The sequence below is a fragment of the Pseudorasbora parva genome, chromosome 8 (assembly GCF_024679245.1).
Source record: "Pseudorasbora parva isolate DD20220531a chromosome 8, ASM2467924v1, whole genome shotgun sequence".
Lineage (NCBI taxonomy): Eukaryota > Metazoa > Chordata > Actinopteri > Cypriniformes > Gobionidae > Pseudorasbora > Pseudorasbora parva.
Genome location: NC_090179.1, coordinates 32,037,886 through 32,053,296, shown reverse-complemented (window position 1 = coordinate 32,053,296; position 15,411 = coordinate 32,037,886). Strand labels below are relative to the sequence as shown.

The 15,411-nt window shown below is 38.5% G+C and overlaps 1 protein-coding gene across 10 annotated transcripts in view; it reads right to left on the bottom strand.

Annotated features, from left to right (window-relative positions):
• Nucleotides 1-15,411, bottom strand: part of tenm4 (teneurin transmembrane protein 4) — a 294,119-nt gene that overhangs the window by 93,721 nt on the left and 184,987 nt on the right. For all 10 annotated transcript variants that reach the window (XM_067450936.1, XM_067450931.1, XM_067450930.1 and 7 more), the window contains 3 exons: nt 9,751-9,852; nt 8,588-8,782; nt 4,865-5,065 (listed from right to left, as the gene is read on the bottom strand). In XM_067450936.1, coding sequence (XP_067307037.1) covers nt 4,865-5,065; nt 8,588-8,782; nt 9,751-9,852 — 498 coding nt within the window. The remainder of the gene's footprint in view (nt 1-4,864; nt 5,066-8,587; nt 8,783-9,750; nt 9,853-15,411) is intronic.

The following is a 15,411-nucleotide window of genomic DNA, read 5'->3' as shown; positions in this document are numbered from 1 at the left end:
TGCAGGGCAAAGACTTTATGAACGTTGTACAATAATTGGGTAACTCCTGCTTTGCGTCCTTTAACGGAGGAGGAGAACTAATTGATGCAGATCTTGATTGTTCGCAACAGCTCATTTCAGAATGTGTTGGAGCTGCCAGCCTGCAGAGATTCTGGATCTGAAAGCTTTCTTATTCAATTACCAGAAGTGACCAAGAGAACTGAGACAAAACAGGGTGAAAAGAAAGAGAGATGGAAAGCGTTTCTCCTTATCTCTGCTTAGTTTTATGGGATAACATTTATTTTATCCCCAACATTTATGTTATAACCATTACCAGTGGAATGGATTGAATCAAATTTGCAGCAAACAAATCAGTTATCAGATGTTTGCTAAAGGGGTTAATATAGTGGAATTTAATTGTATTTGGTTTTATATGCAAAAAATACAATTCAATAATTTACCAAAGCTCCCTTTTTACAATGTATCAATAACAAAATGCGTTAAACTTGCTGGCTGTTTTTCTGGAGCCGTTGCAATTCATATCCACGAGTTAAAGCAGAGGCCGGCGAAGGAGAGTACAAGTCTCGTAATAATTTAGTCATGCTGCATCTTTCGCTTGAGAAGCCAGGCTTTAAATGGCTATTTCCAGCAAATCCCTTGGATTACCTAATAGGTCAGTCTGTCTGTGTGGCATTAAAGTGTAATTCATATTCACAGATAGTTGTGTTTCAAAAGTTTGCTGAAGCAAACTTCCCTTAGTTCTCTGATCTCCTAAAGCCTGGTGTTTACAATAACAGTGACCAAAATAACAATATTGCATCACAGCTTTTGAGCACTTTGGAGAGATATTAATAATAAATGCCCCTGCTTTAAAACTGGTGCAGCAAAATGGCATTTGGCTTTCTGCCCTGCGTTACAGAAAATGAAAAACTAATAACTGACAAGTAAACATGTCTGTTTCCAACTCAAATAATGACTTTTACAATACATTTTCAAATTATTAGTGATAATTATTTCATGATTTACAATGGAACAGTGTATTGGTATATGACCTTAATACAAATTCAAATCCTTAAATCCTTAAAATAAGTTTTGCAGACAAACATTTTTTTTATTATTATTATTTTTTTATTTTATTTTTTTGATAGGCATTTCAAGTTTTGCTGATGTAACTTCCTATCAAGGCCGTAACTATGTCTTGATCATTGGGGTAAACCAATTTATTTTTATTTTTATAAAAAATCTTGGCCTAATTCTAATTCTAATTCTTGGCCTAATAGTAATTCTAGGAACATTTGCAAACAATATTTGCATTAATTTGCGTGAAATATATTATCAGTCCCGAGATTCTTTGCATTAGTAAATACATAGATAGATCTGCTATTGACGTTCAAATTCCCTAATGGTCTCGTGGAAGAATTTTTGTAAACTATGCCAAAGGTTCCGGATTTTAATCCGCCCTCATATACTTTTTTTTTTTTTTTTTTTCATTAAAATCAAAGATGATTGTATATCATAAGCAGGGACACGTTTGTGTGCATTTTGTTTTGTGATTTCACAGAGAATAATGCATTAGACGGTAGATTGATGCGCTCGTCTGTGTGTGAAGACTGTGTCCACTAGCCAAAAAGGAACATAAACCCAGCCTACTTTTATTTGATTGGCCACCTCAATCATTTTGACATTGATGAGCGCTATTAGACCTGAGGCAAACCAGACAAAAAACGTAACTTTTAAACCTTTTGTCATCCAAACATGCAGAGTGCTGCGTAATGAAATGCAGCAGAGCAGTGCAAAAATTTCAAATTTGGTGTGTGTCTATGTGTGTGTGTGTGTGTGTGTGGGGGGGGGGTATTCTTGTTATAATGAATTGATTGAGGAATACTAAGAAGGTTGATGTCTAACTTTAAAAAAATGAATGGGGACGAGGGTAGAGAATGACATCCCGGGTCGCTAAAGACTTGTGTTTACAATCGGCTCCTGGATTCAAACAACTATACTGCTGTCAGGATTTCAAAGATTGTCTTTCACATGAACAAAACCGCAAATTTGAGACTCCTGTCCAGAGTGATAAAAGAAGACATCAGTGAACCAGCTTGAAGGAAAATCAAAGCACAGTATCCACAGGTCCCTGTCAGAACCTGGCTCTCGTTCTTCGCTATGAGGTGCTAAACTTCTTTTGCTGTATCAAACACCGCAGTTTCACCCCCACCTCCTGATGGAGGTCTAACTAGCGTGACTGAAACAACTCAAATGTGGAAAAATCTCTGTGAAAAGCTGGTCAGGCATGACCGGGAGAGTGGTCGTGGGGAGGCGACTAAAGTCTTTAGAAACCATGGAGAATTTGACCAAACTGCTTATTCTTGATGGCACAAAAGAAAGGAAACGGCACAGTGCTAACTTTATCAACCGAGTTTAGAAATGGCCGCTTAATTCAGAAGGAAAAAATGTCTTTGAAGTGATTCTAATTCAAACGGTTTATTATAGCTAATAGACTGAACGTTTGCCGGAGCACTTTGCATATATTGTTTTCTCGGAATTTTCTCAATCACACAAGCCGAGAACAGTGAGGTAAATTATGTGGAGCATGAAATTACACCCTGACACCTGTAGTCACCGCTGTCATGGCAACAGGTGGCGTGAAGATTCGCAAAGATAAGCTGCATCAAGTTTCATTTAGAGGGTTTAGGAGATTTTAACATAAATCAGTTCATGCACAGGCAGACATAAATATGTGGCGAACCACTCACAAAGAGATAAATTCACAAACACAGGTGTGCGATTTGCCCTTCAGATTAGTGTGACGTTAACACTGTCCCCCATACTGCGGTCCGAGGCACAGACAACTGATATGATCAGATGAGGCAGCTATTTGCGTTAGATACTTTTAAATCAAAGGTCAAGAATCAGCAATATTTCCTTTGAATATGGTAATTACTCAGTATAAAGGAGATACGCACACACACACGCGCGCACACGCACACGCACGCACGCACGCACGCACGCACGCACACACACACACACACACACACACACACACACACACACACACACACACACACACACACACACACACACACACACACACACACACACACACACACACACACACACACACACACACACACACACACACACACACGTATGAGATATATGTATATCTATCTCCTAATTTAAAAAAAAATAGCTGATGAAATTAACAATACTTCTGTAGCATAGTTATCTGGTTGCCTTAAAAGTTTCAGTTCAATTAAATTAAAATTTTGACTTAATACAATGATTTTTGAGAATCGCCAACCTTTATTCAAATATTATTAAAAGATTTTGTAAGCATATTGGGTGTGTTTTATTTTTTCAAGATGCAGTGAAACATGCCAAATTGTGCTGTTTTTATGATTTATCAATTTATTTTTAATGTGGTTCAGATACAATAATATTTTGAATTTCTATTTATTAAACCAATGTCCTTCATTGTATCAACTCAAATTTTTAATTTCAATAAACTCAAAATTAAGGCAACCAGGTTACTTACTTTTTTAAGTTAAACCAACAATAGTTTTTTACAGTGTAAAGCGTCAAAAATCAATACATTTTTATCCAAACTGTTTGTTTTATAGAACTGATTCAAAAGTTGATTTAGTTCAAGAATGGTTGGTAATGCTTGATAATACTATAAAGTGAACGTGAATCATCATTGGCAACCTTATTTTAGTACCGTAATTTGATGTATTGTCAACAGGATATTCAAGGAGAAAAAAAATGCAGTGTGGATCTTTTAATGTGGATTTTATCCAATGGAAATTGATAAGACGGCAAAAAAGTGGTGCCAGTTTTTTTAACTAACACTAAAAGTATTTAAATGTGTTCTGTAATAAACAAAACGGAGTGTCTATTTTACACCAAGTGCAAATAGCGTGCCTTGGAAAGTGCTATTCGCACTAGATCCGCCTAACAATGACTGGCTGTGCTAAACAACATTAAAAAACGCCCATAATTCAGCATCTTCAGTGACGCGATCAACACAGGGTCGAATCCGCCTTTTGCAGAGCTCGCTCTTTTCTCTTTTCTCATCACAAATCATATCGGAAAGGCATTTACTTTCAATAAAAATTAAAAAAATGCTCTAAATGTGGAAATAAAGTGCCAAACTAAATGTTTAAGTATAATAAAATAATTGATTGGGTAGGGCTTGGGATAGGTGTAGGGAGGGCTTTTATTGTCCCTTTAAGGCGTTATTCCATCTACTCCGTCTTTACTTGCGTGTGTTTTGATCAGGAGACTCAGCAGTCATTCAGAAGATGCGTAATGGAGCCTCCCCTAGCGTCTAACAGTGAAAACACAGAAACTCAGAAAATCTCTGTTAGGCCGGGAAAGTATTTTTCCACAAATAAAAGAGAATTCCGTATTTGGCCGGGAAAGAGTTAATGCACAAAAATACTGAGGTGCAAATAGTATGTATCTGTCAAAATAAAGTCTAAATTACATGTAATTACTACTTATTACTACTTTTATATGATGTAATGATATATGATATATGATGTATATGATAGAATATATAACTATTTTCACTTAGTCAATAGAATCTACAGCTATTTGCACCTGTTGTTATTTGCACTTAGTATAAATAGCATCTATAATATTTGCACTTAGTGTAAATAGCAATTATCATTAAGAAAATATGCTGTTTGCACAGTGTAAATATAATCGAGTTGCTATTTACACTTGGTTTAAATAGTATCTATCACTATTTGGATTACTAGATTCTATTTACACTTAGTGCAGGTAGCCGCTGCCTTAAAATATAGCTATAATAAACAGACAGATAGATAGGCAGACAGACAGACAGACAGACAGACAGCATAGGGCATTCCATCACTGTACTGACCCGTGGAGCAGTCATGACCAGTCCAGTTGGGGTCACAGTTACAGGTGTTGGTTTCAGCCAAGAAGTTCCCATGTCCAGAGCACTGCTCCATACAGGAAGCACGCGGACTCTCGCATCCAGGTCCCCCCCAACCTACAAAACAGTGGCACTCTCCACGTACACAGACACCTCTCCCTGAGCAGGTCGGGTCCAGGCAGTCCACTGCACAATAACACACACATAACAGAACACATAGTATTAATTAACTCATTTTTCATATAGCTAATTCAAAGCAGAAATCTAAAGTTAAAATACACCAGAAAAGCTATTTCACATCAGCAAGTGCACTAGAACACACGCACGTATTCACATTAAACTATCATAGCTCAGTGTGCCTTGTTGTTCATCTAACTTTCAGTGAGTGACTCAGGCCTTAGTCATCCGTCCTATAGACCAAAAAAGAAAAGAACGACTCTAGAGAGTTAGCTCTTGTAGCGGAGAGCACGCCACATCACCAGCCGCGTCTGAGGAGGCCTTACACTTCCAAAAACCCTGAGAGAAACGGGATTTAAAACCGGTCAAATTAAATGGCAGCATTCGCTGTCGTGGAGTAAACTGGCAGGTGGGAAGAGCGTTGCTCACTCACTCTCTCGCTCTCTCTCTCTCTCTCTCTCTCTCTTTCTCTCTCTCTCTGACTTCTCTAGCTGCTGGTAATGAGATTTCCTCTCAGCGCCGGGAAGGGAAAAGCCTGCCGCGGTCGGAGCATGTTCTGCTAAATTGAAAAGAGATGCTGGATGTGGTCCCCCCACTTACTGTGAACCCAAAACCAAGCGTGACAGAATGCAAACAAGGACACCTACAATGGCCCATGGGCGCAAAACTCAGCTTCCTGTACCCAAGTTACTCTTAATTCATTTCTAATCCTTGTTGAAGAACGAACCAGAATCAGTCACCCCCAACAAACACTCTCAAGACGGATGTTCGTAAAATAAACACTTTTGCAGTTTTTGCAACCCATTTGACTTTAAAAACGATAGGGCCTACGGGAATGGGATGTTCAAAGGGGGATTTTTTTTTTTTTTAGATAGCAGGGTTGTGCACCATTTAGAAAATGCTGAAAATGCCTTAAAATTAATAGAATACATATTAAACTAGAAAGCTAGTTAGAAAGTTTTAGGTTAGATAGACAGTAATGAATAATAGAATGCTAAAATGAATAAGTGAACGCTCTAATGCTAAAGCAAAAATTCTTCAACGAACAATAAAAAGCCACAACAAATAAGACTGAATGCTAGAATGAATGATCGAATTCTATGATTAACAAACGATAGAATACAAGAATGACCAATAGAATGCTAAAAAAATAACAATAGAATGCTAGAATGCATCAATAAAAATATGAGTGATAAGTAACAACAATATTGTGAAATTATATTGCAATTTAAAAATAACTGTTTTCAATATTCAAGATATTTAAAAATGTAACTTATTCCTGTGACCCAAAGCTGAATCTTCGGCATCATTAATCCAGTCTTCAGTGTCACATGATCCTTCAGAAATCATTTTAATATGCTGATTTTCTGGTCAATAAACATTTCTTATTATTATCAATGTAATGCGCCGCCTCCAAACTTTTGAACGGCAGTGTATAACTATTCGAAAATGCAGGTGTGAAACAAGAATGTGCCCTCACAGATGGCTAACATGAGGCCAGCTGGGAGATGATGGGAAAGGAGGGATGGGGTCGCTACATTGCCGACTCCCTTTACCATGACACAAATGGGTGGAGAGGCCGTTCCTATAGATGAGCAGGAGTTCAGGTCTCTTAGCAGATGGTTTGGGCACAAGGCACAGAGATCATAGGCTAAATGACAAGAGCCTCTCTCCTGGCAATTAATCATCACCGCCTGAAGGTCGCGGCGAAGAAAGGTAGAACCGTTAAAGGGCCAGCGTCGGCATTCTCTTCCTCCGACGGCCGACGGTGAGACCCGAAATAGAATTGCCGGGGGTCAGAAGAGTCAGAACGTACCATTTGTCAAAATCGGTCAGACCATTTTTCATCTTGAAATGAGAGCCTTCAAAAACTGCCAAACACAAATGCTACTTTTATCTTATCTCTTCACAGCTTGGTCGCCCCTCTCGCTAGGCTGCTCTGGTCTCAGTTCAGACTTCTCTCTACAAATCTGACTTATTGGATCTTGACCCAAATGAATTGTTCTTCTCTTAATGGATTGCTTTGGGCCCTCAGAACTATCCATAATGCATGCAAAGAAGCGAGGAGACTTCCTAGGCGATACGAGACGAGTCAGATACTTATGGGCCTGCTACAAACTCGAAGGTCATGTACGCCCATCCTAAATATTCAAAAGGGTACGTATGCATACTAAAAAAGGCCAAGACGGACTTTCTCCATTTCTGTGTGTTTTGGTGCATAAAATGTGGCGTGTAAGAAAAGAGTCCCCACTAAAATAGCTCAGACATCCTTACAACATGATAGATTGGCAGGTGATATTACTACCAGTCAAAAGTTTCGAAGTTTTCCATTTTAATGTATTTAAAATGTAATTGACTCCTGTGAATTTCCAGTCTTCAGTGTCACAATCATATTAGAATGATCCTTCAGAAATCATTCTAATATGATTGAACAATTTTTTATTACTACCAAATGTTGAAAACAGTTGTGGAAGCTTTTCTTACAGATTATTTGATGAAAAGAAAGTACAAAAGAACAACATTTTTTTATTAAAACAGAAATCATTTGTAACATTATAAATGTCTTTACTGTCACTTTTGATCAATTTATTGAATGCTTACTGATTTCCCATTTTTTTAAACCTGGTCTCTTAAAGGTGCACTATGTAGTATTTTTGCAGTAAAATATCCAAAAACCACTAGGCCAGTGTTATATATTTTGTTCAGTTGAGTACTTACAATATCCCAAATGTTTCTAGCTATTTGTAAATTGTGAGAAAATTGCTATTTTAACTAAGGACCGGGACGTTTCAACATAGCATTTGAGCGAGTCGCCTGTCAATCGTGTCATATCTGCGTTACCTTCGGTTTTATTCTGCAGAAGCACTTTTCTCTTAGCAGTGTGAACATGTCACAGCAGCGCCGAGCGAACGCACAGAGTAACGTCATAACATCATTTTAAACACACTTAAATGTATCTAATATGATAAACAGAGCTGCTTTACCTTATAATCGTGACAGGAAAAAGTGGAAGTGCTCGCGCCCGGCGACTGTGTCCCGTTCCTTCATAATAAAAGTCCCGGTACTCGCGTGCCGTGTGTTTGTATAACAGCTCCACAACACTCGGTCCTGCTCTGCTTCACACTACAGTAACTTTAATATCCGCAGCATGAACATAATTTCTGCCCGAGTCCTATTTTCCACCGCCTTTGTTTAGAATAGGCGCCCTCCAGTGGACGGAAATTTGCATAGTGCACCTTTAACTTTAAAAAGTAAGTAACCTGGTTGCCTTAAAATTTTGAGTTTATTGAAATAAAAAACAAATTGTTGATACAATAAAGAAAATGTATAACATTTACAATAAAGAAAAACCAGGTAGCTTATTTTTGAAATAATATTTTAAAGTGTGGTAGTGCCTTAATATTAAGCAGAATTTTTTTTTTTTAACATTGATAATAATAATAACAAATGCTCTTTGAGCAGCAAATCAGCATAATAAAATGATCAAAATTGAGACTTATTTTAAAAACATATATATATGTTTTCATTTACCTTCTTCGCAGTTCTCCCCTTTGTAGCCTGGATTACAGATGCATGTTCCCACGATGCATGTGCCATGACCGCTGCAGGTTATGTCGATGCACTGGTTTGTAGGAACATCACATTCGGATCCTTTCCAACCGCTGTGACACATGCAGCGGCCTTTGAGGTACTGCCCGTTCCCACTGCAGAGCACCGGACAGGACGCTGGAAAGAGTACACGCATACACAACATGTTAAAAATTCTGCCAAATGTAGCTCGTGCTGGCATGCTGGACTCTTGGAAGAAGATGGCAACTCATGTCTGTGTGAAAATCAATATGAGCACTGCAGCAATAGCTGCAGTAGTAAAAGGGAGTGAAACCATATTGATCCAGAAGTTTTATGTATGAACATGGGATTTCTGAATAGTGAATGATCAAGAGACTAGAATACACTAGAAACATGCAAAAAGCAGAGAGAGAAAGAGCAACAGAATCCATGTGTGAAAAAAATCAATGGTGAAATAACAGGGCACAGGAGAACTGGCAAAATACTTCAGCTACAACAAGACCATAACTTTTCATCGCATGAACCCTAATGCATACATTATGACATGTCCATATTATATATATATATATATATATATATATATATATATATATATATATATATATATATATATATATATATATATATATATATATATATATATATATTATATTTATTATATATATACTTTGTTTTTTATGACATATGACATACAAATTTTGCAGCCTCTTTAATTGGCGTAATTGTGTGTTCTTTTTGTTTTGTCTAGATGCTCTTACCATTAAAAACCATTATGGCTATGGAATGTCCCCATATGTCAAAAACAAATGTGTGTGTGTGTGTGTGTTTGTGTATGTGTATATATATATATACACACACACACACACACACACACACACACACACACACACACACACACACACACACACACACACACACACACGTTAATACAATCATTTACTTCATGTCAATTACATATAAATAACTTATAATGAAAACCATGGCAACCATGAATATATTTGTAAGAAACAGAAAATGCACGTGACAGAGAAAGTGAAACAGAAAAGACTGCAGGCATGTAGGACCAAAAGTAATAAAAGAGAGAAAAGTAGGCTAATGGAGGAGTAGGTAAACAGAAATCTCACCTCTGCTGCAGTCGGGTCCTCTAAAGCCAGGAAAACAGTGGCAGTTTCCATCCACACAGTCTCCATTTCCAAAACAGTTACTAGGACAGTCATCGACAGAGTCTGCAAGAGAATGCCATCAATGTTTGTCAAAATGATGCACACTCATCTGAGCTTCACCAGCTGGATTCAGTTGATTCTCTTTCCCTAAAGAATGTAGTGCAAAAAGCTTAATTTCCTGTCGTACTCTATGTTCCATTTCAATTTTAAAGGGGTCACATCAGGGGAAAAGAATCTAATTTTCCTTGATCTTTCAAAATTCGAGTTCACTATGAAAACGTACAGTAACTTCTAGAACTCCAAACTCTATCCCCAGGCCATTTAATGAAACTAAGCATGAAAAACAGCTCAAAGACAGAACTGATATTAAAGCTATATGAAAGCGGTTACTTATTTTGAGTTAAGCATCATAAAGTTTGCTTACATGGAGGTGATGTTTTCCTATATGCTAAAATGCAGGGGGAAAAAAGTGTAAGCCCGCTCAAAACACATTTAGTTTGATCCTCCCGGGGTGTGTTCAGGAAAATGTCAACATTTAAGCAAATGTAATAATGCAAGAATAGTCACGCAAAAATCACCTTTAAGCTCGGCTAATATTAAACAAAAGAAACGTATGAATAGTAGCCAAATAAAAATGTATCTTTTTCAAAGAAAATTCTAAGCAAGTGCAGGTATAAGAAAAGCATAAATAAGAGTAAACAAAGTGTGACAGTTTGTGTTAGCTAGCAGGTCTAAGGTGAAGTGGAACTCAAGTAGTGCCACTTGACGCATTTACTTCAGCCTAATGAGGAACTCTATGTAATTAGTGTAGCTGTTTTTTTTTTGTGTAACACGGCACTAACACTGACCATTGCAAAGCCAACATGAGTGCATGACACATCCAGTGACACGGCTAATAGAAATCCCATCTAACACCCTCCTTCAGTGAAGCGTGCTAATTTAAATGCAAGGAATGTCGACATGTCAATTACAAGATTTCTGACTTCAATCAGGAGTATATATAAAAAGGAGTTTATTACAGATTGTGGATATATTAGACAGACTCCTGGTGCGAAGAAGTGGCGCTTGATTCTTGGTAGACATCGTCATTTCACACTGACAGCAATCTAGAAGCATTTAGATAACTGTCTTAAGTGATCTTGTGGCATCAAACTCATGAATATGAATTAGTTTGTTCATAAATATGCATAAAAGGTCTATATAATATATGGATACACTGATCATGTCTGCAATAGGAGTAAGCACTCCAGGTCTAAACTGACATGCAAACAATTATATTTTCAATGATGTATGTAACAATTTGGATAGCAAGTTATTTTTCAATAACTACTATAATTATTTTTGATTTGAAATCATTCTTGATGACCAATTAAAGTCCTCAAATAAACTTTATTTGATAACTTCATTGCTACGTCTGTCGCTGTCTGTCCCGGGATTCTGTAGCTTAATGGATAAACGCATGGATCATCTACCCAAATGCTAAGCATGAATCACTTTCTGCGACTGATAACAACTGCAACGGAGGCACAGAAAAACATTTAACAAACAAATTTGAGCTAGATTTTTACTTGTTGAGAAAAAACAAAAAAAAACAACCCTTTCTGTGTATTGGATGTATTATTCCACAAAGCGGAGCAGAAAAAGTGTCCTTGTGAACTTAAATGACGACATGCAGTAAATTTACTGCCGTGATAAACTTCTGTTTTTGTACCGAGGCAAATCCAAACACAAATCTGTGAAGCTATAATCAGACGCAACCTGAATTAAACATGAAATAGCAGTGAAAAATATTCCCTCCCTAAGGAATCACTGGTGCGCCTGGGGTTGAGCTCTCTCGACAAAGATGCTTTTGTGTTGGACAAAGGGCTGGAAATGTGAGCCCGGACACAGCCTTCCCCTTCCTCAAGAGAGTCAATCATCGCAGAGGATGCAACAGACGGGAAGCTGAACGGAGGGAAGGGGGGAGAAAAGAAGGAGAAAGGGCGGTAACTAGACTGTGCTGCAGAGAAGGTTTTTGAAAGAATTTTTAAGGCACTAGTCTCTTGATGTGAGAGGAAAAGGCTGGCAGATTGGCTATCCCCTGGTACGCCCGAGCCTATCAAGACTTCGGTAGGATGTTTGATGGCTTCCAGCCTCCGTTTCTAAGCCTAGGGCACATACAGATCTCTCAAAAGCCTACGGTGGCTTGTGTACGTGTATATAGTACCCTATGATTAATTAAGTCGTTGCCAGTTGTATTTATGCCAAGCGATACAATTATACATGAGACGGCTTTTTAGCTTCGTATCTGTCAAAAAGTGCATAGAGACTATCTCTCCTGTAAAGCGTCACTCTCAGGTAAAGAGTTTTTGACACTACGGCTGATCTGAGTTCAGTACCTGCAGTCCAAACCCTGCAATTCCCTTCACAACTGTCACATATAATTCCATCTCTGGAATTCCAAATGTGTCCAGCCATACAGTCCATATTTCTTCGTGCTTTAAAGACACAAGGTGATTTAACCTGTCTTGTTGTTACATTTTCCATAAGAGCCATAAGGAAAAGTGTAGAATTTCCATGCTATTAGTGGCACAAAAACATCCACCTTCAAGTCTTTATAATATTCTGATAATCTTATACGTTTTTTTTACAGTACAATAGCACTTTGAAATAACTTAGAAAAAACTGTCTCATTGTGGCATGCAAACATTTGTATTGGTCCAAACAGCATTAATATCAACTGTTTTCTCTTGTACTGCACAAACGGTAACACTTTAGTTTAGGGTCCAATTCTCGCTATCAACTAGTTGCGTATTAGCATGCATATTACAAGGATATTATCTGTTTATTAGTACTTATAAAGCACATACGAATGCCTTATTATGCATTACTATTTTCTACATGTCTAATCCTATCCTATTCCCATCCGATACATAAATATGATAACATCCTTACTAATTATTAATAAGCAGTAATTAGAGGCAAAATGCAAAGTTAATAGTTAGTTAATAGCAAGAATTGGACCCTAATCTAAAGTGTGACCTGCAAGACTTTTGTCCTTGGCTTCAATCTGTGATACAAATCTAATATTAGAATTGTTGTTGAACGCTTGTCGGTGCTCTGAAGGCCGAGGGACCAGAGCAATCAGCAAACCACAGCAAGAGAAGCATCCTTGATAACTCTGACAAAAGAAGACCACATGGCGGGAACAAATGAGACTGGCGCACATGGGACGGACACCTTAGCTCTGTAATGAGGAGTCGTGAGAATTATGATGAGAGAGGCATAAAGAAATAAAAAAAGAAGGAAACAAAAATAGAGATTCACAGAGAGAGAAAGAAAAAGCGCAAGAACAATAGAGATATTCAACTTCAGGTCCCTTATGGACCACGGCATATGTGTACTCGGAGGAAATCTGTATTGCTCGGAGATTGCTCTTAGAGCTCCAGAGATTTCATTGAGATGTCACTACTGTAAAATGAATGCGGATTGTACAGTATTATTAAATTAGTCTCAGAAGACTTTTTTAAGAAACGTTCACATTGAAATCTGACTTTTGACTGAATAATAATTATAGTTTGTTACATTTATACGTTGCTTTTATCAGCACTTTACATGGAAAGGGGAATTTCCTCAACCACCACCAGTGTGCAACATCAACCTGGATGATGTGACGGCAGCCATAGTGCACCAGAGCTCCCACCACTCACCAGCTTATTGGTGGAGAGAAGACAAAGTGATGATGAAGCCAATCAGTTTATATGGAAATGATTAGGACAGAATGGATATGAATGGACAGAGGCCAATGGGCAAATTTGGTGCCCAGGTTAAACCCCCTACTCTTTTACGAAGGACATCCTGGGATTTTTATTGACCATAATTAACAGAGATTCAGAACGTCAGTTTAACATATCATCCAAAGGTATTATTCCAAAGGACAGTTGAAACACTACCAAGATCCTTTCAGGGACTCTACAAATGACATGTGAGATTACTAGGGTCTGAGATGCAGGAGACTTTAAGAGTCTACAGAAGGGATATCATGGAAGTGTGCGCCACTAGTGACCAAATGTTAAAAACTAAAATTACATATTTTGTTTCCTGAAAAGCTCCCAGTCCATGATTGGTCAAGAAAAAGAGAGAGCCACGCCCTAATCTTACACCACTTGTTGAGCCTGTGTTGCTGTGCAAGGCTGGTCAGGAAGCCAAAACAAATAAAGTAATGTTTAGAAAATGCCTCAATATCACGGTGTTTACTAAGGGCTTACATATAGCTGTCTCTGCATATTAAACTGGGATAACAATATATTTAAACAGCAAAAATGCAGCTCCTTGAGGTAACCCTCGACTGTAGTGTAACATTCAGTGTTTCTGTCCTGAAAACTTGCTGCAGTTTGAATCCCGGTGAAGGTCGTCATCCACCTGACCTACTTTCGTTCAGTTTTTCCTCAATCTCCTTTATCTTCTTTCTTTACCTCCACTTTCTGCGTCTCTCTGAGCACCACAGCTCAGAGTCAAATCAACTTAGACATGACTCCTATTCCAGGCTTCTTCCTCTGAAGCCCACCGTCTTGGCCCTGAACCGCAGGTGGCCAACAAACTCCCAATGGAGGTTGCATTCGAGAGCATCGAACACAGGATAAACAGGCTGTCTCTTTTTCTCCTCATCTTCCGCCACCCTAAACCACCATGTCATGTCTCGTATACAAGGTATCGTATTCCATCCTTGCTGGGGGTGGTAGGGTGCAGTGCCGTCTTTCCCCCTGATGAGCTGGAACTGCAGAAATGGATGTGTGGCAGACACACTCGCATCGATCGACAGGCTGGCAAACCCCTCCTCCCTGCCATCGCAGATGGACCATGGCCCAGGAGCGTTTAATTAAAGAGCATGTGAGAACAGCTCCCAGCTGCCACCTCTACGAAAGCTGAAACCTCATGACGGCCTCGAGCTCTGCCCTCCCTCCTGACGCACTCATGCTAATCAAAGCCGCTTTCAGGATGCGGAATGGAAAGGACAAAATCAAAATCGCCTCCATCAAGCGTGGCAAAGGATGGAATGGCAGAGTCTTTCACAGCAAAAAAAAGAAGAAGAAAAAAAGCATGTGAATATGATCGAATAATGACCAATAATATGCATGGGGGAACGGAAGGGTCGTCAATCAGAAGCTTTGAATCAAGGCCACTGTGCTCTATGCAAATAGACAGCAAATGGGAAACGGGATTTGCTGGGAGGCACTCAAAAACTAACAAGAGTCTTACGAGCCATCAGTGAAGAACACACGCAGGCATAGTGAAGCACTGCTCATTTCCACAATCTTTCTTATTCAAATCCACCTTGATTACTCTGTAGAGGTCTAGGCTGGCTGAGACAGCAATGCGAAAAAGGGTAATATCAGTGATGGTAGGCTCTGACGGTGCAGGAGAGGATTTCTAGCAATGCCTTATTCATAATTTGTTTGTGGGAAAAATTTGGGATAATTTGGGGCAGGAATGTCTATCAAAGCAATATCAGTTCTTAGATCGTTTAGACTTATGATGATTACATGAATTGAGAACATAGTTACATAGAACATAATTTGCATAATGGCATGCCAATGAAGTAGTGCCAAAGCATCTAAGCAAGAACAATTTTGTCCGCAATCT